General features: G+C 45.3%; 1 protein-coding gene across 2 annotated transcripts in view; it reads right to left on the bottom strand.

Moving 5' to 3' along the window:
* The window catches only part of KCMF1 (potassium channel modulatory factor 1), a 140,986-nt gene that overhangs the window by 16,768 nt on the left and 98,942 nt on the right, over positions 1-25,276 (bottom strand). For both annotated transcript variants that reach the window (XM_069742669.1, XM_069742679.1), the window contains 3 exons: positions 22,094-22,233; positions 18,541-18,642; positions 15,969-16,143 (listed from right to left, as the gene is read on the bottom strand). In XM_069742669.1, coding sequence (XP_069598770.1) covers positions 15,969-16,143; positions 18,541-18,642; positions 22,094-22,233 — 417 coding nt within the window. The remainder of the gene's footprint in view (positions 1-15,968; positions 16,144-18,540; positions 18,643-22,093; positions 22,234-25,276) is intronic.

The following is a 25,276-nucleotide window of genomic DNA, read 5'->3' as shown; positions in this document are numbered from 1 at the left end:
GCTGAAGGTTTTAATGATACCATTTTGGTGCAGATACATTCTTTTGATCGCTTGTTATTGCATTTTAATGCAATGTCGCGGCGACAAAAAAACGTAATTCTGGCGTTTTGACATTTTTTTCTTGTTACGCCGTTAAGCGATCAGGTTAATTTTTTTTTATTGATAGATTGGGTGATTCTGAACACGGTGATAAGTATGTGTAGGTCTGATTTTTTTATTTACTTTTTTTTTAATGGGGAGAAGGGCAGGTGATTTAACCCCTTTCTGCCATTAGACGTACTATTCCGTCCATGTGGGGTGAGCCCTACTTCCCATGGACGGAATAGTACGTCATGCCCTTTAAAGAGACACTGCGACTTAAGTCGCGGTGATCGCATTAAAATTCCGACGCCATCTTACCTGGAGGAAGATGGTGTCGGCATCCTAGGGCCTGTCTCCGCCCCCCGATCGCGGTGATTGGCTGTTCAATTCTGAACAGCCAATCGCGGCCTTTCTCATTGTTTCAGCCAATCAGATTGGCTGAAACAGTGAGGTCCCAGGCTAGGATCGAGTACCAATGTACTCTATCGTAGGCCGGTGCCTGGCAACACCAGGCATCGGCCAAAACCCCCCGGATTGGCACGATCGACGATCACATCGATCGCGCCAATCCAATCGATCGCAGTAACTTCCTGGATCGGTGCTATTGCAGCACCGATCTTACGCCAGAGGCCAGAGCAGATTGGCGCGATTGATGTGATCATTGATCGCGCCAATCACAGGGCACAGCAGCGGTGTGACCGCGCTATGCCCTGCCGGTAACCTGCCTAGGATCGGAGCTGTGAGCTCCGATCATAGGCCGGTGCCTAGCAACACCGGCGTCACCAGGGCTTCCTCTGATTGGTAGGATGGATGTGATCATCGATCTCACCAATCACAGGTCACAGCAGCGGTATGACCGCTCTGTGACCTGTCTCGCCTGCCCCTGACCTGTCTGACTGCTCTGCAGGAATCCTCACACTTGGTGAGGATTCCTGCAGAGCGGTCACGCCGAGAGATCCCCTCCTGAGACTTGTGGTGCCACAGTAGCCTGTGACACCACAATTCTTGCTAAAAAAGAAAGAAGAAAGAAGACAGACTACAACCGTAAGCGTTGATACCCCAATCCCAGCTCGATCTATTTTCATCCCCCCATCCCTTTCCCCCTCAACCCCCACTTTGCGCCGCATCTGTGCCCAAATTTAGCAGCCGCCGAGCGTGGATTGGTGCCGCAGTTCACCGATCAACACTCGTGCTCGTTTTTTTTTTTCACCCCCTTAGTGCTGCCGAGCGCTGACTGGTGACGCAGTTCACCGATCAACACTCGTGCTCACTTTTCTTTTTCCCATCCCAGTGCGCTCACCCAGCCGCCGCATCTAACCCGTGCCTTCCCTTTTTTTTTCCCATCCCCATGCGCTCACCCAGCCACCGCGTCTAACCATTGACTTCCCTTTTCTTTTTTTCCCATCCCCGTGCGCTCACCCAGCAGCTGCTGAACTCTGATAAATGACGCGGTTCACTTATCGGAACTCTCGTGCCTGCCGTTTTTTTTCACATACCCGTTCGCACACCCAGCAGCCGCCGAACTTTGATAAGTGATGCGGTTCACTTATCAGAGCTAGGGCCTGCTGTTTTAGACTTTTCCTTTCACATGTATTTTTTTCTCCCTATTTGCTTTTTTTTTTCCCCTTTAGCTTTTTCTTTTCAGAATAGTTTGTGTGCTGTTCCATGTATGTTGTTATATTTTACTCTGTATTTTGCTCTGCTGCCACCCAATGGCCTTTTTCCATATGGCAGCTTGCTATTCATTTATTCTTGTGGGCATGTCTTTACGTCCGGTTCAGGGGTCAAGTCTTTTCATCCTCTGGCAGCCATTTCATTTTCAGTTTACTTTCTGTTGTGAGAGGACACACTTTAACCGGGCTTAGGAAGGCATCAGTCTTTCGACCGCTCTTTTGCTGCTCACACTTGCAGTCATACTTGGTGCTACATCTTACTATACCGTGTCTACACCTGCATTTCTGGAGAAAGCACTGTATTACCAGTTATACGTTGTATGTCCAGATTTCCAAACAAACAAGTATGGATTGCACAATCCCTGGTGTGCATCATCGGTCCTGTCTGCCCTATAGCGAGGAAAATACTGAAGGTACGATTCTCTCTCTCACAACGCTTATTAATCAACCACACCTCCATTCGCCTCATGTGGGGACAGAACAGTTTGCACCAAACACTATCCCCCCCACACACATACACATAGTGACCAATAAAGTACACCCAAGCACCATACTCAAAAAAATGTCCCGCTGGTCCCAACCGCGCTATTCAGCGGCATATTCTTTCCTTGCCTCCAACACTGATAGCGAGGGAGAGGATGCCACTTTTCTTTATTTTTCCGATTCTTCCTCATCCTCTTCCCACTCCTCATCTTCCTCCTTCGGCCCTGCGGAACCGCCACGCAGACGTCGCAGGACAGAAGCAGTGCCCATCATTCATGAAGATGAGGCAGGGCCCACTCCTGAAGATGAACCAGCACGCCCCTCTTCGGAACCTGTATGGACCTCGCCCCCAAAAATTACTGTCCACTGATTCCTGATTTTGTGGCAGAATCAAGAATCAGGTTGGACACCACCGGCCTCACAGAAATAGACTTCCTCTGAGGATTTTGTCAACCTCGTGGTGGAGCAAACTAATTTGTATGCTCGTCAATTTTTGGAGCAAAACACCGATTCATCATATTCTAACTGGTCTCCTGTAGACGCAGTTGAAATGATGCAGTTTTGGGGCCTGGTCCTTCATATGGGGCTCCTGAAAAAGCCAGAAATTCGACAATATTGGAGTGTTAACATTTTATACAACACTCCAGTGTTCCAAATGGTCATGGTCCGGACAAATTTTGAGGCCATCCATAAGTTCCTGCATTATTCCGATAATGCACAGTGTCCCGCACGAGATGACCCCAACTTTGACCGTCTGTTCAAAGTTCGGCCTGTCTGCGTGGATGAGTCCTTGGTTCATTTTAAGGGGCGGCTCAGATTCCGTCAATAACTGCCCAGCAAGAGGGCCAGGTATGGAATCAAACTCTACAAGCTGTGTGAGAGTACCTCAGGGTACACATACAGCTTTAGAGTCTAAAAAGGGAAGGACACCAGGATTGAACCGCCTGAGTGTCCTTCTATCCTGGGAGTGGGTGGGAAAATTGTGTGTGATTTGGTGCACCCACTGCTGGATAAAGGTTATCACCTCTACACCGATAACTTTTATTCCAGCATCCCACTCTACAAATCCCTCTCTGCGCGAGGTACCGCAGTCTGCGGTACTGTCCTCAAAAATCAGAGAAGCCTCCCGAAAACGCTACTTGGGCAGATGCTCAGAAGGGGTGACAGCAGAGCCCAAAGTAGCGACCACCTGCTGGTGGTCAAGGACAAGAGGGATGTCCTTCTCTTGACCACCATACACGGTGATTGCACTGCCCTCAGCACTGTACGGGGTACATCTACACAGGTCAGAAAACCGGACTGTGTACTGGGGTACAACAAAAACATGGGGGGTGTTGATCTCTCTGATCAACTCCTCCAACCGTACAGTGCTTTGAGAAGGGTCAATGTGTGGTACAAAAAGCTGTCTGTGTACATCGTACAAATGGCAATGCTCAACGCTTTCCTGCTGACACGATATGCACACCACACTGATACGTCGTACCCTCAGTTCCAGGAGGTAGTGGTTAAGGCCCTGATATTTGGCACAAGGGAAGGAGTGGGCCCCAGTACTTCTGGAACTGAGGGTGCTCGTATCGTACCAGGTCAGCATTTCCCGGGTGAGGTCCCGCAAACTGGAAAAAGAGGTAAGTCGCAAAAAAGGTGCCGAGTGTGTTACAAAAGGGGAATACGCAAGGACCCCATTTATCAATGTGACACCTGCCCCGAAAAACCTGTCCTGTGTATGAAGGATTGCTGCAAATTGTATCACACCTCCATGCACTACTAATTTACTTTACAGGAAACCATAGATTAGTTCCAAAAAGGAGGCACATCTATGCAAGTTCATTGGGGGTCTAGTTCACAAAATGTCACTTGTGGTTTTTTTCTTTTTTTTTTTTTTTTACTGTTTAGGCACATCAGGGGCTCTGCAAATGGAACATGACGCCTGCAGACCATTCCATCAAAGTCTGCTTTCCAAAACGTCACCACTTCCCTTCCTCCCCGACGTGTGCCCCAACAGTTTTTTTTCCCCACATGTGGGGTATCAGCATACTCAGGACAAATTGGACAACAACTTTTGGGGTCCAATGTCTCCAGTTACCCTTAGGAAAATTAAAAATTGGGGACTAAAAGAATTTTTGCAGGAAAAAAAATAGGATTTTTTATTTTCACGCGCAGGCCTTATAAACTTCTGTGAAGCACTTGGGGGATAAAAGTGCTCACGACACATCTAGATAAGTTCCTTAGTGGGTCTAGTTTCCAAAATGGGATCACTTGTGGGGGGGTTTCCACTGTTTAGGCACATCAGGGGCTCGCTAAACGCGACATGGCGTCCGATCTCAATTCCAGCTAATTTTAGCTTGAAAAAGTAAAACGGAGCTCCTTCCCTTCTGAGCCTTGCCATGCGCCTAAACAGTGGTTTCCCCCCACATATGGGGTATCGGCGTACTCAGGACAAATTGGACTACAACTTTTGCAGTCCATTTTCTCCTTTTACGTTTGGCAAAATAAAAAAAATTGTTGTAATATCATTTTTGTGACTAAAAAGATAAATGTTCATTTTTTCCTTTCATGTTGCTTCTGCTCCTATGAAAGACCTGAAGGGTTAATAAACTTCTTGAATGTGGTTTTGAGTACCTTGAGGGGTGCAGTTTTTAGAATGGTGTCACTTTTGGGTATTTTGAGCCATATAGACCCCTCAAAGTGACTTCAAATGTGAAGTGGTCTCTAAAAAAAAAAAATGGTTTTGTAAATTTGTTGTAAAAATGAGAAATCACTGGTTAACTTTTAACCCTTATAACTTCCTAACGAAAAAAAAATTTGGTTCCAAAATTGTGCTGATGTAATGTAGACATGTGGGAAATGTTATTTATTAACTATTTTGTGTGACATATTTCTTATTTCTTTCTTTTATTGGCATAAAAATTCAAAGTTTGAAAATTGCAAAATTTTCCAAATTTTCGCCAAATTTCCGTTTTTTTACACAAATAAATGCAAGTAATATTGAAGAAATTTTACCACTAACGTGAAATACAATATGTCACAAGAAAAAAATGACAATCATCAGGATCCGTTGAAGCGTTCCGGAGTTAAAAACCTCATAAACGGACAGTGGTCAGAAATGTAAAAATTGGCCCAGTCATTAACGTGCAAACAACCCTCGGGGGTAAAGGGGTTAAACTTTTTTTTTTACTTTTGCCATGCTTCAATAGCCTCTATGGGAGGCTATAAGCTGGCACAACTCGATCGACTGATACCCAGGAGCGATGCATAAATCGCTCCTATGTAGCTGAATTACAGCATTGCTATGAGCGCCGACCACAGGGTGGCGCTCACAGCAATCTGGCACCAACAACCATAGAAGTCTTCAGAAGGCCTCTGGTTGCTATGCCAATGCTCCAATGACCCCCGATCACGCGACAGAGCCCACATCAAAGGGGGAGCCACGACGGGAGAACGGCGCATGTCGTAAAGGGGTTAAGGCCAGGTGATGCAAATTTCCCAGCTGTATAAAAACCCAACCTCCTCTAACCTTGTGCCAAAAAAACAGCAGCCATGTGTTCTTCTAAGCAGCTACCTAGCACTCTGTGAGCCTCCACCATTTTCATGGCACGAGAAGGCCCGAAGAATAGAGCTAAGAATTTTCCCTTTACTCAGTTCGAAATGGCAGTTTAGGCTACTTTCACACTTCAGTCGGTACAGGGCCGTCGCAAACAGTCGGCCCAACGTATGTTGTGCTAAATTTAGCTCAACGTGGGCAGCGCATACAGTTTTACAATGCATCCGCTGCCCATTGTGATGAGCGGGGAGGAAGGGGGCTGAGTTCCAGCCGCGCATGCGCGGTCGGAAATGGCGGACACGTCACACAAAAAAAAAAAATTACATTGAACTTTTTTGTGCATCGCGTCCGCCAAAACACGACGGATCCATCGCACGACGGACGCGACGTGTGCCCATCTGTCGCGATCCGTCACTAATACAAGTCTATGGGCAAAAAACGCATCCTGCAAGCACATTTGAAGGATGCGTTTTTTGCCCATAACGATGGATTGCGACGGAGCCCAGAAGACGGAAGTGTGAACAGATGTGTTCAATCGGATTCAGGTCTGGGGAATGGGCGGGCCAGTCCATAGCTTCAATGCCTTCATCTTGCAGGAACTGCTGATGCACTCCAGCCACATGAGGTCTGGCATTGTCCTTCATTAGGAGGAACCCAGGGCCAACCACACCAGCATATGGTCTCACAAGGGGTGTGAGCACATGGAGAGCTGTGCGGCCCTCCAAAGAAATCCCAAGCATCCAGCACGGTGTTGGGCTGTGAGCACAACAACCCCCATCTGTAAACGTCGGGCACTCAGACCATCATCATGGAGTCCGTTTCTAACGGTTTGTGCGGACACATGCACATTTGTGGCCTGCTGGAGGTCATTTTGCAGGACTCTGGCAGTGATCCTCCTGCACAAAGGCTGAGGTAGCGGTCCTCCACGTTTCCTGGTGTACTGGCCTGTCTCCTGGTAGTGCCTCAAGCCTCTGGACACTACACTGACAGGCACAGCAAACCTTCTTGCCACAGCTCGAATTGATGTGCCATCCTGGATGAGCTGCACTACCTGAGCCACTTGTGTGGGTTGCAGAGTCCGTCTCATGCTACCGCGAGTGTGAAAGCACAACCAACATTCTAAAGTGACCAAAACAACAGCGAGAACGCATTGGTACCGAGATGTGGTCTGTGGTCCCCACCTGCAGAACCACTCCTTTATTGAGTGTCTTGATAATTGCCAATAATTTCCATCTGTTGTCTATTCCATTTGCACAACAGCATGTGAAATTGATTGTCAAACAGCGTTGCTGTTTGATTTACTTGGAGTTACCGTATATTCTGTTTAAGTGTTCCCTTTATTTTTTTGAGCAGTGTATAACCAATAAAAGTACACATATTTGGTATGGTTGCGTCTGTAACGACCCGACCAGTGAAACTGCCCCACTAGTTAACCTCTTTAGTGGACAAAAACTTTGTAAACAAAAAAAAAAACAAACAAAAAAAACAATGCCTTAACATAATATAGCCGAACAAAAAGACGAATATAAATAAACATGGTACCGCTGAAACAGTCATCTTGTCCAGCAAAAAAAAAAGCCCCCATACAGCTCCATCAGTGGAAAAATAAAAATGCTATAGCTCTCAGTATAAAGCGATGCAAAAATATTTTTATTCTATTAAAGTTTTTATTTTGTAAAAACACCAAAACATAACAAAAGCACAACAAATAACTGTGGTATCGCTGTAATCATACTGACTGGAATAATAAAACTGCCTTATCAATTGTACCACACGCGGAATGGCATAAAACCCCCAGGAGAAATTGCAGAACAAATTGTATGGTCCAATTTCTCCTGTTAGGCTTAGGAAATGCAACCTTCGGTGCTAAAATAACATGTTTGTGGGGAAAATGCGATTTGTTTTTATTTTCACAGCTCAAGGTTATAAATTTCTGTGAAGTAATTGAGGGTTCAATCTAGATCAGTTTCCTGAGGGGTCTAGTTTCCAAAATGGTGTCACTTGTGGGGGATTTTCATTGTTTAGGCACATCAGAGGCTCTCCAAACACAACATGGCATCCGCCATTTGTCCCAGGAAACTTTGCATTCAAAAAGTCAAATAGTGCTCCCTAACAAAATGGTTTTGTAAATTTTTCTGGAAAATGGAGAAATCGCTGGTCAACGTTTAACCCTTCGAACTTCATAAAAAAAAGTTTCAAAAATTGTGCTGATATAAAGTAGACATATGGGAAATGTTATTTATTATCGTATATACTCGTGTATAAGCCGAGATTTTCAGCACATTTTTTTGTGCTGAAAACGTCACCTCGGCTTATACACGAGTCATTGTCTAGAAAGCCAGTGGGGGAGGCGGAGCGGCGGCAGGAGCCAGTGGCTGTGACATACTCACCCTCCTCGCGTGGTCGCTGCACGTCCCTGCATCTCTGCTGTGCTGATGCGGCAGCTTTTCCTGTAGTCAGTGGTCACATGGTACTGCTCATTAAGGTAATGAATATGCATGTCTCCACTCCCATAGGCGTGCAGCGCAAATTCATTACTTTAATGAGTGGTATCAAGTGAACGCTCAGCACAGGAAGAGCTGCCACGCAAGGACAACGGAGATGCAGAGACTTGCAGCGATTGCGCGAGGAGGGCAAGTATGACGGGGAGGACGCCGAGCCATGCACACAAGGGGGAGGACGCCGAGCCATGCACACAAGGGGGAGGACGCCGAGCCATGCACACAAGGGGGAGGACGCCGAGCCATGCACACAAGGGGGAGGACGCCGAGCCATGCACACAAGGGGGAGGACGCCGAGCCATGCACACAAGGGGGAGGACGCCGAGCCATGCACACAAGTGGGAGGACGCCGAGCCATGCACACAAGGGGGAGGACGCCGAGCCATGCACACAAGGGGGAGGACGCCGAGCCATGCACACAAGGGGGAGGACGCCGAGCCATGCACACAAGGGGGAGGACGCCGAGCCATGCACACAAGGGGAAGGACGCCGAGCCATGCACACAAGGGGAAGGACGCTGAACCATGCATACAATTAGGAGACCGGCTTATACTTGAGTCAATAAAGCTTACCCAGGTTTCCATGGCAAAATTAGGTGCCTCGGCTTATACTTGGGTAGACTTAAGGTACCGTCACACTAGACGATATCGCTAGCGATCCGTGACGTTGCAGCGTCCTCGCTAGCGATATCGTCCAGTGTGACAGGCAGCAGCGATCAGGCCCCTGCTGTGCTGTCGCTGGTCGGGGAAGAAAGTCCAGAACTTTATTTCGTCGCTGGACTCCCCGCAGACATCGCTGAATCGGCGTGTGTGACACCGATTCAGCGATGTCTTCGCTGGTAACCAGGGTAAACATTGGGTAACTAAGCGCAGGGCCGCGCTTAGTAACCCGATGTTTACCCTGGTTACCATCGTTAAAGTAAAAAAACAAACACTACATACTTACCTTCCGCTGTCTGTCCTCGGCGCTCTGCTTCTCTGCTCTGGCTGTGAGCGCCGGGCAGCCGGAAAGCAGAGCGGTGACGTCACCGCTCTGCTTTCCGGCCGCTGTGCTCACAGCCAGACCAGAGAAGCAGAGCGCCGAGGACAGACAGCGGTAGGTAAGTATGTGGTGTTTGTTTTTTTTTACTTTTAGGATGGTAACCAGGGTAAACATCGGGTTACTAAGCGCGGCCCTGCGCTTAGTAACCCGATGTTTACCCTGGTTACCGGCATCGTTGGTCGCTGGAGAGCTGTCTGTGTGACAGCTCTCCAGCGACCAAACAGCGACGCTGCAGCGATCCGGATCGTTGTCGGTATCGCTGCAGCGTCGCTTAGTGTGACGGTACCTTTATACTCGAGTATATACGGTAACTTTATGTGCGACACATCACTCTGATTTAAGGGCATAAGAATTCAAATTTTGAAAACTGAAAAATTCTCGCCAAGTTTTCATTATTTTTACCATTAAACTCAAGTTATATCAAAGAAATTTTACCACTATCATGAAGTACAACACATCCCAAAGAAAATCTCAAAATCAGTGTGATCCATTGAAGCGTTCCAGAGTTATCACCTCAAAGAGACACTGGTCAGAATTGTAAATTGGCCTGGTCATTAACTTGCAAACTACCTTGGGGGTGGGGAGAGGAGGTAAAGGTGTTAATGGAGAAATGGCCTGCAAACTTGGTGTTTCTCTGGAAAGAGAAAGTATTAGAAGTGAGGAAATTAGTTATTGCTGCCAGAATCCCCAAAATGTATTCCATCTTGAAGAAACATGCTGGAAAATGGGCAATTGTGAGTGCTTACTTGAATAGAAAACCCTTTCTTGTAGACCTAGCTAACCCTCAAGTAACACTAAATGAAGGTCAATGGACACAGGTAGTTGAATTGAAGGAATTACTTCATCACCTATTCACAGTGACTAAAAAAACTAGAAGCTGAGGATTTAACCACTGGCATTTTCATAAAGGAGTGGAAGAACTTGCTGTTTTGCTTGTCCCAAAGAGGAGGTTTAATCGCTGATGGCATTGCTGCTTTAATGAAACGGAGAGAGACACTGCTATTAGAAAATACAAATCTTCTGGTAGCTGTTTATGTGGACTCGAGTCATCGTATATTGCTGGATGATTCAACAGCTTACTAAAGGAAAAGAACCTCTGACTGAAGTAGCAGTTAGGATGAGTGGGCTACAGAACTGCCAAGAGAAAGATGACTTGGATCCTGCCAGTGCTACTGCTCCCATATCTTCAGCCTCAACAGATGAGTTTCATTTTGAAAGGTATTTTGATGACATGGAGAAAGCAAAGCGTTGCCGAAGGGAGAAAGATTCACTCCCATAGCAAACACATTGACCATTTTTCAGCCAAAATTTTTCACTTGCTCTCAGAGAAGTTTAAGACTTCAACCTTTCATCAAAACGGACTCAGCATGAGGCAATTCCTTTATAGCCTGGAATTGTTAGAGATGTTGCCCATGTGGTTACCGCTTTGCCTCCAACCCAAGTTAGTGTAGAGAGGTTGTTCTCTAGCCTTAAAATAATAAGATCAAATTTGAGGTCACCTATGAACGAGGATCCGATGGAGGCCATACTATGTTTCAGAATAAATTTATAGACTGCATAAGTGTTGGGCTAGGGTCACATTGTGTTAGGGCAGTCCGTCTAGCCCATAGCGCTACGGACTGCGCTAACGTAGCCCATAGCGCTACGGACTACGCTAACGTAATGTCACAAAAGGGATCGCGTTAGCCGATCCCGCTAGCGCAGATCCACGATCTGCGCTAGCGAGGAACGGACCGTGAACGCTGCAAGCAGCGTTCGTGGTCCGTCACTCAAATGACAACACATCGCTAGCGCACGCCCGATGTGGGCGTGCGCTAGCGATGCGTTCACCATTACAGGCAATGGCGGGTTAACGAACTACGTTACACCGCGTTATGCCGCAGTGTAACGTAGTACGTTAAACGCAATGTGACCCTAGCCTTATGCAGTTTTTGTTGAAAACTTTTTTCCCCACTAGCTGCATAGTGTATTGCATATTTACAATTTCTGAAAAGTTTTTTGTGTTCTAAAGTTATATTCCAATAAATATATTTTATGTTCTATCTAAATAGCTTGATTATTGTATCAATGGTGATACAAGGACTGATGTTACCATTTTACTACAGTAAATGTATCACTTAAACCATGAGCCATGTATGAGGAAGTCAGAGTCGGAGATTTGACTTACCGACGCCAGAGCCCTTATTTTATAGTATGGGTTATCATTGGTATCGGTTATTATGTTTGTGGATCTTATACTATTTTTTTTTTTTATAAGACATTGTCTGGGGGGAAAAAATTATTTACGATTACTTTATTACCTAAGTGGAGTAACAAAAGATAATCTGACTGTAATCAGATTAGATGCAATTAGCTATAAATGAATACTGATGGAACTGTTAATTATCCATGGACCGCTTTATTTTCTCTATCACTACATCACAGTCTGCAAGAGCTCTACTTGTTGTCCTTGTAGAACAGTGTTCCCCAACACCGGTCCTCAAGAGCCACCAACAGGTCATGTTTTGAGGATTTCCTTAGTATTACACAGGTCAGTGAATGCTTGCCTGTGCAGGTGATGCAATTATCACCTATGCAATACTAAGGATATCCTGAAAACATGACCTGTTGGTGGCTCTTGAGGACCGGACTTGGGGAACACTGTTGTAGAAGAATTACTTTCAGTGCATAAAAATCTGTCCTAGTCATGTGATGAACACAAAAGGTGCACAATGCACTAAAGTACAGTGTATTCTTATTCTGAGTTGTGTCTTGTAAGGAGCCATGCACCTCTGTGTTCATCAAATCAAGATAGATTCTTCTCATCTCCTGGAAGTATACAATAAACATTCCTATTGAATCACTGCAAGCAGAGATCTTGACATCTGTGAGGATGAAGATATTTTGAAAGCTGAGGCTACAGTGCTCCTATATTTCCATACAGAAAATATAGGAAAACTGTTTAACCCCTTCATGACCCAGCCTATTTTGACCTTAATGACCTGGCCGTTTTCGGCAATTCTGGCCAGTGTCCCTTTGTGAGGTAATAACTCAGGAACGCTTCAACAGATCCTAGCGGTTCTGAGATTGTTTTTTCATGACATATTGGGCTTCATGTTAGTGGTAAATTTAGGTCAATAAATTCTGCGTTTATTTGTGATAAAAACGGAAATTTGGCGAAAATTTCGCAATTTTCACATTTTGAATTTTTATTCTGTTAAAACAGAGAGTTATGTGACACAAAATAGTTAATAAATAATATTTCCCACATGTATACTTTACATCAGCACAATTTTGGAAACAAAATGTTTTTTTTGCTAGGAAGTTATAAGGGTTAAAATTTGACCAGCGATTTCTCATTTTTACAACGAAATTTACAAAACCATTTTTTTTTTTAGGGACCACCTCACATTTGAAGTCAGTTTGAGGGGTCTATATGGCTGAAAATACCCAAAAGTGACACCATTCTAAAAACTGCACCCCTCAAGGTGCACAAAACCACATTCAAGAAGTTTATTAACCCTTTAGGTGCTTCACAGCAGCAGAAGCAACATGGAAGGAAAAAATTAACATTTCACTTTTTAGTCACAAAAATGATCTTTTAGCAACAATTTTTTTATTTTCCCAATGGTAAAAGGAGAAACTGAACCACGAAAGTTGTTGTCCAATTTGTCCTGAGTACGCGGATACCCCATATGTGGGGGTAAACCACTGTTTGGGCGCACAGCAGGGCTTGGAAGGGAAGGAGCGCCATTTGACTTTTTGAATGAAAAATTTGGTCCACTCTTTAGCAGACACCATGTCATGTTTGGAGCCCCCGTGTGCCTAAAGATTGGAGCTCCCCCACAAGTGACCCCATTTTGGAAACTAGACGCCGCAAGGAACTTATCTAGATGCATAGTGAGCACTTTAAACCCCCAGGTGCTTCAAAAATTGATCCGTAAAAATGAAAAAGTGCTTTTTTTTTCACCAAAAAATTATTTTAGCCTCAATTTTTTCATTTTCACATGGGCAACAGGATAAAATGGATCCTAAAATTTGTTGGACAATTTCTCCCGAGTACGCCGATACCTCATATGTGGGGGTAAACCATTGTTTGGGCACAAGGCAGGGCTCGGAAGAGAAGGCGCGCCATTTGACTTTTTGAATGGAAAATTAGCTCCAATTGTTAGCGGACACCGTGTCGCGTTTGGAGAGCCCCTGTGTGCCTAAACATTGGAGCTCCCCCACAAGTGACCCATTTTGGAAACTAGACCCCCTCAAGGAACTTATCTAGATGCATATTGAGCACTTTAAACCCCCAGGTGCTTCACAGAAGTTTATAACGCAGAGCCATGAAAATAAAAAATAATTTTTCTTTCCTCAAAAATGATTTTTTAGCCTGCAATTTTTTACTTTCCCAAGGGTAACAGGAGAAATTTGACCCCAAAAGTTGTTGTCCAGTTTCTCCTGAGTACGCTGATACCCCATATGTGGGGGTAAACTACTGTTTGGGCACATGCCGGGGCTCGGAAGTGAAGTAGTGATGTTTTGAAATGCAGACTTTGATGGAATGCTCTGCGGGCGTCACGTTGCGTTTGCAGAGCCCCTGATGTGGCTAAACAGTAGAAACCCCCCACAAGTGACCCCATTTTGGAAACTAGACCCCGAAAGGAACTTATCTAGATATGTGGTGAGCACTTTGAACCCCCAAGTGCTTCACAGAAGTTTATAACGCAGAGCCGTGAAAATAATAAATACGTTTTCTTTCCTCAAAAATAATTTTTCAGCCCAGAATTTTTTATTTTCCCAAGGGTTACAGGAGAAATTGGACCCCAAAATTTGTTGTCCAGTTTCTCCTGAGTACGCTGATACATGTGTGGAGGTAAACCATTTGACTTTTTGAATACAAGATTGGCTGGAATCAATGGTGGCGCCATGTTGCTTTTGGAGACCCCTGATGTGCCTAAACAGTGGAAACCCCTCAATTCTACCTCCAACACTAACCCCCCCACGCCCCTAACCCTAATCCCAACTGTAGCCATAACCCTAATCACAACCCTAGCCACAACCCTAATTCCAACCCTAAGGCTATGTGCCCACGTTGCGGATTCGTGTGAGATTTTTCAGCACCATTTTTGAAAAATCCGCGCGTAAAAGGCACTGCGTTTTACCTGCGGATTAACCGCGGATTTCCAGTGTTTGTGCGGATTTCACCTACGGATTCCTATTGAGGAACAGGTGTAAAACGCTGCGGAATCCGCACAAAGAATTGACATGCTGCGGAAAATACAACGCAGCGTTTCCGCGCGGTGTTTTCCGCACCATGGGCACAGCGGATTTGGTTTTCCATAGGTTTACATGGAACTGTAAACCTGATGGAACACTGCTGCGAATCCGCAGCTGCCAATCCGCTGCAGATCCGCAGCCAAATCTGCACCGTGTGCACATAGCCTAATTCTAAAGGTATGTGCACACGCTGCGGAAAACGCTGCGGATCCGCAGCAGTTTCCCATGAGTTTACAGTTCAATGTAAACCTATGGGAAACAAAAATCGTTGTACACAACCTGCAGAAAAACTGCACGGAAACGCAGCGGTTTACATTCCGCAGTATGTCACTTCTTTCTGCGGATTCCGCAGCGGTTTTACAACTGCTCCAATAGAAAATCGCAGTTGTAAAACCGCAGTGAAATGCGCAGCGGAAAAATCCGCAGAGGACCAGGATACGTGTGCACATATCGAAACCCTAACCCTAATTCTAACAGTGGAAAAAAAATAAAAAAATTCTTTATTTTATTATTGTCCCTACCTATGGGGGTGACGGTCAATTACTATTTTTTTATTTTGATCACTGTGATAAAACCTATCACAGTGATCAAAATGCACATTGGAACGAATCTGCCGGCCGGAAGATGGCGGCTCCCATGGAGAAGACGGACAGATCCCGGGAGGCTCGGTAAGTATGATGGGGTGGGGGGGGGGTCGGAGCATGGGGAGGGTGGATCGGAGCGCAGGGGGGATTGGAGCACGGGGGGGGGGGGGGGGGATCGAAGTGCAGGGGGGTTGGAGCACGGGGGGAAGCGGACAGGAGGACGGAGAGGAGCGGAGCACTGTGTACAGAACAGATCGGTGGCTTGGGGGGGCGATCGGTGGGGTGGGGGCACATCAGTGTTTCAGTGATATTGCAGCATCAGCCATGGCTGGATCGTAATATTTCACCAGTTTTAATAGGTGAAATATTACAAATCGCTCTGATTGGCTGTTGAAAGTGAAACTGCCAATCAGAGCGATCGTAGCCACGGGGGGGGTGTAAGTTGTGGGTGAAGCCACCCCCTTACACACACACACCCCCGGGCTGTACTACCACTCCCCCTGTCCCTGCAGATCAGGTGGAATTGGAGTTAACCCTTTCACCCGATCTGCAGGGTCGCGATCTTTCCATGACGCCACATAGGCGTCATGGGTCGGATTGGCACAGACTTTCATGACGCCTGCGTGGCGTCAAAGGTCGGGAAGGGGTTAACTCTCTCTCTGTAATATATATATTTAGATATGGAACAGCAAAATGTGCTACAATTGTGTCCATCTTCTACGTGTTCTCAATAAAGCAATGTCCTGCATCACAACACATTAATCGCTAGATTTGTTTTTGTTGACAATGTATAGGATTTCCAACATATGTAACATACCAGCTATAGGATCCATGGCTTCCCTATTGCTTGGTGAGTAAGAGCTCTGTGAGGATGAAAGCCCTCCAGTGGAACTGCTAGTAAAGTGCATGTTTGATCTGCGAGCTCGTGGACCACCCAACCCTCGGCCGGGGTGAAACATCCTTCGTACGTGTCGAACTCCACTGGATTCATCATAAGAAACAGTTAAGGGAAGCAATAAATATGAAACAGCATCCCAAAAAAGTACATTAACAAACTTGGTTCATTTTCTGCATTTGCAATCTTAATACACAAGATGAAAGATCATTGTTCACACATATCATATCGTAGCATTAAAGTGGATTTACAAGTTGCAGAAATCTCCCATCCCAGTTCAGTTTGTTTTAACCTGTTAATGACCACCAATAAGTCTTCTTACTTTTTTACTGACCTGAGATAAGAGACTTGCATCCCCCCCACATAGGTGACAATCCAGCAGCAGTCGGCTGTACACTATAGCTGACAACTTGCCGCATTAGCCACGATCAGTGTTGTCACCGTCCATATCTGTTTAACCTCTTAAAAACTGCTTTCAATAGTGACTACATCACGTAAAGGGTTTACAAAGCATGTGGGGGGGGGCTTCCTCTTAAACCCCATCAGCACCCTGAGATCATGATTGTGTGGTCCTGATGTTTGCCATGGCAATTAACGGCCAAATAGCGACATTATAGTCAGCCGACTATAGTAACCTGTTCAGAAATGAGACATTTCGGTGGTAAAAAAAAAAAACACATTTTCATTCCTGTCAAGTCGCTTTGCTGGGTGCCATTTTTAAAATGGCATCACTTTCGGGGATTTTCCCAATATATAAGACCCCCAAAGTCATTTCAAACCTGAAGAGGTCCCTCAAAAAAAAATTTTTTTTGCAAATTTCCTTGAAAAAAAATTACTATTACATTTTTAAACCTCCTAAAAAGGCTAACAAAATAAAATAGCATTTTACAAACGGTGCGGATGTTAAGCAGATATGTTCAAAATGTTATTTATTAATGTTTTGCTGTGGTATAACTATCTGGAAAGGGATAATCATTCAAAGTGCAGCCCCCCAGAGTCCTGGTCGTTGCAGTAATGTCGCTCTGCCACTAAGGGGAGTGATGTTATGTCTGATTGCACTAAAGGAGTTCACCTGACCAGGTATCACAGTCACACATTACACTTTACACTCCGGCCACCAGGGGGAGCAAAGGGCTCTATGTATTAGGCCACTCCTCACACTTGGGTAAAACACGGGGTTGGATAGGAAGTTAGTCAGAAAGCAGCCTGGGAGAGCTCCAGGGAGGACCTGTCAGGGGTGCGTTCCTGGCAGGGACCTAGCAGAAAGGACAGATCGTTACGGAGCCGTGCCTGCACTACCTTGCGGCGGCATCCTTAGGAAGGCCACGAAGCGAAGTATATTGTGGAGAAGTGAGAAACGAGATCACAGCACAAAGTCGATAGAATCAATAAAAGTCGTGCCTCGAGATCGGCAACATCCTACTGAGGCGCGTAGCCGGTGGCCGGAACGCCGAGGAAGTAACCGACTTCAAGCATTACTTCAAAAAGCGGCAGGACAGTTAATTATAGGTTGGCCCGTCTCACCTAAATCACCTAAGCAGACATAGGAGGCAATCGCGGGAGAGGGGCGTCTCTAGGGTCCCAGAATAACTCCAGGCCTACCTGTCATACGGGTGCGTCCTAGCCAGATAAACTGGGGGACGGAGAGAGAGAGAACCAATACGACAGTTGTGAGGACTATCCCGTGGTGCTCAGCAGACAAGGACTACAACACACAGGCGCTAGTAGGTAGGCACTGATTCCACCTGCAAAGGGAAATCTGGATGTGCCTTCGGACCGACCGGTCTCAGCCAGCTTTGTTAGCAGTGCTCTGGATTGTGGATCCCGAAGTTTTCAGTAAAAAGGTAAAGAGACTGCAACCCTGTGTCCTCGTTATTAACTGTGCCTCACATCATCACCATCTACACCAGGGGTGTCAAACTGCATTCCTCGAGGGCTGCAAACAGGTCATGTTTTCAGGATTTCCTTGTACTGCACAGGTGATAATTTAATCACCTACACAAATAATGAGTTGGTGATTAAATTATCACCTGTGGAGTACAAGGAAATCCTGAAAACATGACCTGTTTGCAGCCCTCGAGGAATGCAGTTTGACACCCCTGACTTACACTACAAGGAAGCACTTCACCTGTGGGAAGGTATGCCATCTAGCTGCCATAACATCACCCCAGTGGACCCCCAGGCAGCGTCGGTCACCCTGACCGAATACAACAGGTGGAGTCACGAACACTTGACAAACTTTCATCATCTTTCATTGGACGCCCCTTAGCAGGGTCACGGACCGGGTTCAGCCACCGTTACAACCCCAGGACCGAGACAGAGAGGACCGGTACCGAGTACCCCACGGCCCTGCGTCTGGGGGCGCTCCAAAAGTTTGAAAGAAGCGAATTTAAAAAAAAAAAATTCTCCCAAATTTCTGATAATTTTTTAAACAAACAAAACATATCGACCTATAAAATTTTAGAGCACTATGCATATATTAAGAAAAGGATATTAGATCCCTGGGAGCTCTGTGTTCAAGTGTAAGGTGGGCAGCAAAATCATCTGTGACGTGATTTGGATCTCCTCCTGGTAATGCTGCACAAATTGGGCAAATCTGCAAAGATAAACATTGACTTAAAAAAAAAAGGTCACTTTTCAGATGACAGATCTATAGTAAAACAAATTATTGTGCAAGTGAATATAAACAGGTCCTTTGTTGCCAGTTACCCATGTTTACTCAGACAAAAAACAATCAGCAATCATACTCCATCTTTCTTACAACACCTACAGTAATTGTACAGAGTTAAGCCACGTTCACATCATATTTTACCTGACTGTCAGGAATTACTTCTGCAGCCCTGGAAGATGGGATTTGGGCGTATGTGCTGAAAGAGTCATTTACTGTATTGATGCAGACAAAGTCACTGTGATGTGAACAAAGCCAGAGTTTGCTACACTTATAATAATTTACTTATAAGATTTTAATATCTAGTAGTAGAGTAGAAACCAATGTAACTGAAGAGTTTACAATGTGACTGCTCAGATAAAATAATGGAATCAGGCCCTCCCAATGTCTCTAACACATCATTACACTCGTTAATGAAAATAGAACAAAATATCTGGGAGATTCAACTAACTTCCAGGTATAAATCATTCTATCAACTTACGGTAACTACCGTACCTTCAGTAAATCAACAAACTCTATGGTTGGGAGAATCTCTTCAGGTAAAATTACCATAGAGTAGTTCCTAAGCTTCTATATTATTTGAAGATTTACTCCTTCAAGTTCCCTAGGGAACTAAGACGCCTATGGCCATCTATTCTCCAATTCATCTGAGCCTCTAAAAGGCATAAAATCAAGAATCAAATTCTAACTAGTAAAATCAGGGGTGGGCTAGATGTTTATACTATTGACCAACTCACTTACACCATATTCCTGTCTGGTTCACTCTTGGAGCATTTTCTACATGGAAAGAGATGGGCGAACCTGAACAATAAAGTAAACATCTATTGTTCAGGCACGGACCCCGAACACTGACTTCAGGAAGTCAGTGTCACTATTCGGGTTTGGCACCCCGAACATCGGGTGTTTCTCACGCCGTCATGTGCATGACAGCATTGCAAACACTGCCTTTGATTGGCAGTAAAATCATTACTTCTGGTCAGACAGGCGTGGTTCCCACGCTGTCAAATGGCAGTGTGAGCCTGAAGCTGTGACCAGAGATAAAAAAGTTACTTCTGGTCACTGGCGTCAGCTGATGGGACTACTACTCCCATCAGCTTACACCTGCTGCCGCTAATAACAGCGTGAGCAAACGCCTGAGCTCTAAATAAATAATTTTAAGAAGAAAATGGCGTGGGTTCCACTATGCTGTTGATAACTACACCAGGCAAAACAGACAGCTGCGGGATACAACCCTCAGCTGCCAGTGTTAGCAAGGCTGATTATCAAGACTAGTGGGGTCCCCACAAGGTTTTTTTTAATTATTTAAATAATTTAAAAAAAATAAATAAAGGCATGGCCCCCCTCCCATTTTTGACAAACAACCCAGCTAAAGCAGACAGCTGGGAGCTGGTATTCTCGGGCTGGTATGGAGCCATGGATATTGGTCACCCCCAGCTTAAAAAATAGCAGCCCGCAGCTCCCCAGAAAAGGCCCATCTATTAGGTTACTTTCACACTAGCGTCGTTCGATGCACGTCACAATGCGTCGTTTTGAAGAAAAAACACATCCTGCAAAGTTACCTGCAGGATGCATTTTTTTCTCCATAGACTTTCCTTAGTGACGCATTGCGACAGATTGCCACACCTGGCATCCATCGTGCGACGGATGCGAAGTGTTTTTGCAGTCCGTCGGGTCTGCTTTTTCCGACCGCACATGTGCGGCTGGAACTCCGCCCCCTCCTCCCCGGACCTTACAATGGGGCAGCGGATGCGTTGTAAAATTGCATCCGCTGCCCCCGTTGTGCTTTTACTTCACAGCATGCGTCGGTACGTCAGCCCGACGCACTGCGACGGGCCCGTACCGACGCTAGTGTGAAAGTAGCCTTAGATGCACAAATTCTGGCGCTTTACCTGGCTCTTCCCACTTGCCCTGTGGTGGTGGCAAGTGGGGTCAATGTTTGTGGGGTTGACGTCACCTTTGTATTGTCTAGTGACATCAAGCCCAAGGCTTCATAATAGAGAGGCACCTATAAGATGCTTACCCATTACTAATCCTGTAGTTACCGTATATACTTGAGAATAAGTCGAGATTTTCAGCCCATTTTTTTTAGGCTGAAAGTGCCCCTCTTGGCTTATACTCGAGTCATTGTCCCAGGGTCGGAGGGGGAGGGGCAGCTGTCACATCATACTCACCTGCTCCTGGCATGGTCCCTGCATCTCTGATGGTCTCCGGGCGCTGACAGCTTCTTGCAGCATTGAGCAGTCACGTGGTACCGCTCATTACGGTAATGAATATGGACTCGACTCCACTCCCATAGGGGTGGAGCTGCATATTCATTACTGTAATGAGACGTACCGGTGACCGCACAACGCTGGAAGAAGCTGTCAGCGCCTGGAGAAGACCATCAGGGAAGCTGCCAGGGACCGCACCGGGAACAGGTGAGTAATGGGGAGGGTGAGCAGCATTGCGCGATATTCACCTATCCTCGTTCCACCGCCAGGCGCCTCTATGCAGTAGAATTAGTGCATTGCTATGAGCGCACAGGGTGGCGCTGATAGCAATCCGGTATCAACAATCATAGAGGTCTCTGCTTGTCATGCCGACGCACCGATGACCCCCGATCATGTGACGGGAGTCAGCAGTGTGAGTATTCCCCGTCCGATGGCTGGAAGCACGCGTTAAAAGCCGCTGTCAGTTTGACAGCGACATCTAACTAATTAATAGGCGCAGATGGAACGCAATTTCACCCGCGGCTATTGCAGGCACATGTCAGCTGTTCAAAAAAGTCATTTGTCTCCGAGTACCCTTGATCCTAAATTTTATCTACTTAATATCCCGCTGTTTTAAAGACCAACAACTTTAACTTCACATGACCAGTGCTGCTAGGTGTCCGATTGTGTATAAGTGGAGATTGACTCTACCTCCATCAAATACAAAGTTACTAACGTCTATACAGGATGTGCCAAGTACGGAATATCTCACAGCCGTAATAAATAGCACAACAGTGAGCTTTGATGCGATCTGAGCCCCTTTGGACACATATTGGGTACAAAGGGAATTTTAAAGTACATGGTTACTTAAAGTATGTAGTAGGTGTCTAACCAGAACTGCTCTTCAATTCTTCTCTTTCTTCCTTCTGTATCACTGTCTTGTCCGGTCCGGGTATAATCCACATTTAATTGTAAAATGTGAACTTTTCATTGTTCAGTTTACTCATTGTTACTGATTATTAAGTCAAAATATGCAACTTGTGTGCTAATATTTTGAACTCTAAGGTGTTATTCTGTAATTTTTTTTTAAAAATATAATAAAAATTCAGTTAATAAAAAAAAAATCTAATAAAATAATGGAATCAGTGCTAGGATATGCTTTGATTTAGGATAATACTGCATCTACTTACCACTTCTGTTGAGGTTTCTGCGTGCTCTGAAGTCACATGCTCTTGTAGAGAGGTCTCAGTATAACCCATTTTACCACAATAAGGACAAGTAAAAGATTGTGGCTGCTCTACTGAGAAAGCTTCCCCACCATAGTATAAATCTGTGAAGAAAATAGATATCTGCTGCTGAAAATGAACTTTGAACAGGAAGCAGTCATAATTTAGATTGCCACAGAATATATTGGTTTCATATTTGAGATGTTCCCACCTAACTACAGATATTGCCCATAAGGCTGTCAAGCAGTGGGTCGTTTCTCACATAAATTGTCCTGCAACAAAGAAATTGTATCCGAGAAACATTACTATACCCCACGAAAAAAAAAAAAAAATAGATTCAAGAGAAACTCGTGAAATTGGAGTGAAGATGTCACAATTCTCTTTGCTGAAGAGTCTAGTCAAAGACACACACAGTCAAGGCCAAAAGTTACAATGCGAACACAAATTTTGCTTTTCACAGTTTTCTGCTTCCGTTTTTACAGTGGTAATTTATTTGTATTAGCTCTAGATTGTTGTTACAAGTGATCAGATGAACTGCAAAAAAATTGCACGGTCCTTGCCATGAAAATTAACTTAAATCACAAAAACGCCATTCAAGGAGAGAGGTTGAACACATGTAAGGACTACTTCGGGGCTTCCAAGAAAGTCTAGCAGGTGCCATGACAGTTTCCTTCAGATACGGATAGATTCAACACCAGTGCAGTGCTTGCCCCAGAATGGCAGCAGGCAGGTGTCAGAGTATCTGCATGCACAGGGAGACAAAGGCTATTGGAGGCTGGTCTGGTTTCAAGAGGACAGTAAAGAAGGCCCTTCTCTCCAAGAAAAAACATCAAGGACAAAATTATATTCTGCATGAAGTATAGGGATTAAACTGCACAGGACTGGTGTAAAACATATTTGCTCTGATGAAGCTCCTTCAGAGTGTTTGTTCAGAAAAGAAAAGGAGAGCACTACCGTGAGTCCTGTGTCATGTCAACGGTAAAACCTCCTGAGACCATTCATGTGTGGGGTTGAGCTCACTCACAATTTTGCTTAAGAATGGAGCCATGAATAAAGAATGCCATCTAAACATCCTCCAAGAGAAACTTCTCCCATCAATCCAGGAGCAATTTGGTAATGAACAATGCTAATTCTAGCATGATTAAGACCCATGCCAAAGGTAAAAGTGCTCGGTGGGAAGAAAAAAAATAAATAAATGTTGGGCCCATTGCTGCAAAAACACAGAAATTGTAATAGACGCCAAACACTGACAAGAATAGGTTGTCATCTGATATCCAGCATGCCAGGGCAAATTGCAAAAGTCTTAAAGAATAAGGGTATGTTCACACGTTCAGGATTTCCATCCTTTTTTTTTCCTGACTGTTTTTTAAAAAACTGCAGCTCTTGGCAGAAAACGCAGGTCCTTTTTTTGGTCCTTTTTTGGTCCGTTTTTGATGCGTTTTTTGATGCGTTTTTTGATGCAGTTTTCTAGCCAGAGTCTGTGTGTTTTCTAGGAATTTTTTTAGGGTTAAAATGGCTGAAAATACCCTAACCCTACCCCTACCCCTAACCCTACCCCTAACCCTAACCCTACCCCTAACCCTACCCCTAACCCTACCCCTAACCCTACCCCTACCCCTAACCCTAACCCTACCCCTAACCCTACCCCTAACCCTATTCTAACCTTAGTGAAAAAAAAAAAAAAAAAAAATTCTTTATTTTTTTTTATTGTCCCTACCTATGGGGGTGACAAAGTGGGGGGGGTGTCATTTACTATTTTTTTATTTTGATCACTGAGATAGGTTATATCTCAGTGATCAAAATGCACTTTGGAACGAATCTGCCGGCCGGCAGATTCGGCGGGCGCACTGCGCATGCGCCCGCCATTTTGCAAGATGGCGGCGCCCAGGGAGAAGACGGCCGGACGGACACCGGGACGCCGGGTGAGTATAAGGGGGGGAGATTAGGGCACGGGGGGGGCATCGGAGCACTGGGGGGGGGCATCGGAGCACTGGGGGGGGCATCGGAGCACGGGGGGGCGGGATCGGAACACGGGGGGGGCAGCCACACTCCGCCCACGCACTTCCGCCCGCTCCCCGCACTTCCTGCTGCAGCGGTTCTGCACATCAAACCGCAGTAAAACCCGCAGATATATTTTTGATCTGCGGGTTTTACTGCGATTTTGACCTCACAATGGAGGTCTATGGGTGCAGAACCGCTGCGGCTCCGGAAAAAGAATTGACATGCTCCTTCTTTTTTCCGGGAGCTATTCAGCGCGTCTTTTTTTTTACAATTTCCGGACCATGTGCACAGTGTGTCCTGTTTTCCATAGGGTACAGTGTACTGTACCCTGCATGGAAAACAGCTGCGGAACCGCAGCGGCAAAACCGCCGCGGTTCCGCGGTAAAAAACGCACTGTGTGAACATGGCCTAAAGCTATGTGCACACGTTGCGGATTTGGCTGCAGATCCGCAGCGGATTTGACACTGCGGATCTGCAGCTGTTTTCCATGCGTTGCACAGTACCATGTAAACGTATGTGGAAAAAAATCCGCAGTGCACATGCTGCAGAAAAAAAATGTGCAGAAACGCTGCGTTGTATTTTCCGCAGCATGTCAATTCTTTGTGCAGATTCCACAGCTGTTTACACCTGCTCCTCAATAGGAATCCGCAGGTGTAAAACCACAGGTGAAATCCGCGGTTTACCTGCGGATTTTGCAAAAACAGTGCGAAAAATCCGCACACCAATTCGCAAGGGGGCACATAGCCTAAGAGTCAACACTAAGTATTGAGTTTGTGCATAAACTTAATTAGTCGTTAAAAGTTTAGAAACTTAAAATACAAAAGATTGAAAAACACTGAAGCTGCAATTTTTGTGAAATCAAATCCAAAATCTGATCCACTCAAAACTTTTGGCCAGGACTGCACACATCAGAATCTGTTCGCAGCATCAATCTGTGATATCTCTGTAAAATAGTGACACATTAAGGCTATGTGCACACGTTGCAGATTTCCTGCAGAACTGCAGCGTTTTTTTCCGCGCAGAAACGCTGCAGATCTGCAAGTGATTTACAGTACAATGTAAATCAATGGCAAAAAAAAAAAAATGCTGTGCTAATGGTGCGGAAAAATCCGCACGGAAAGGAGCATGTCACTTTTGTGCAGATCT

This window comes from Ranitomeya imitator, chromosome 1 (genome assembly GCF_032444005.1).
Source record: "Ranitomeya imitator isolate aRanImi1 chromosome 1, aRanImi1.pri, whole genome shotgun sequence".
Taxonomy (NCBI): Eukaryota; Metazoa; Chordata; class Amphibia; order Anura; family Dendrobatidae; genus Ranitomeya; species Ranitomeya imitator.
The sequence above is the reverse complement of the archived record's forward strand: the minus strand, read 5'-3'. Positions and strand labels throughout refer to the sequence as shown.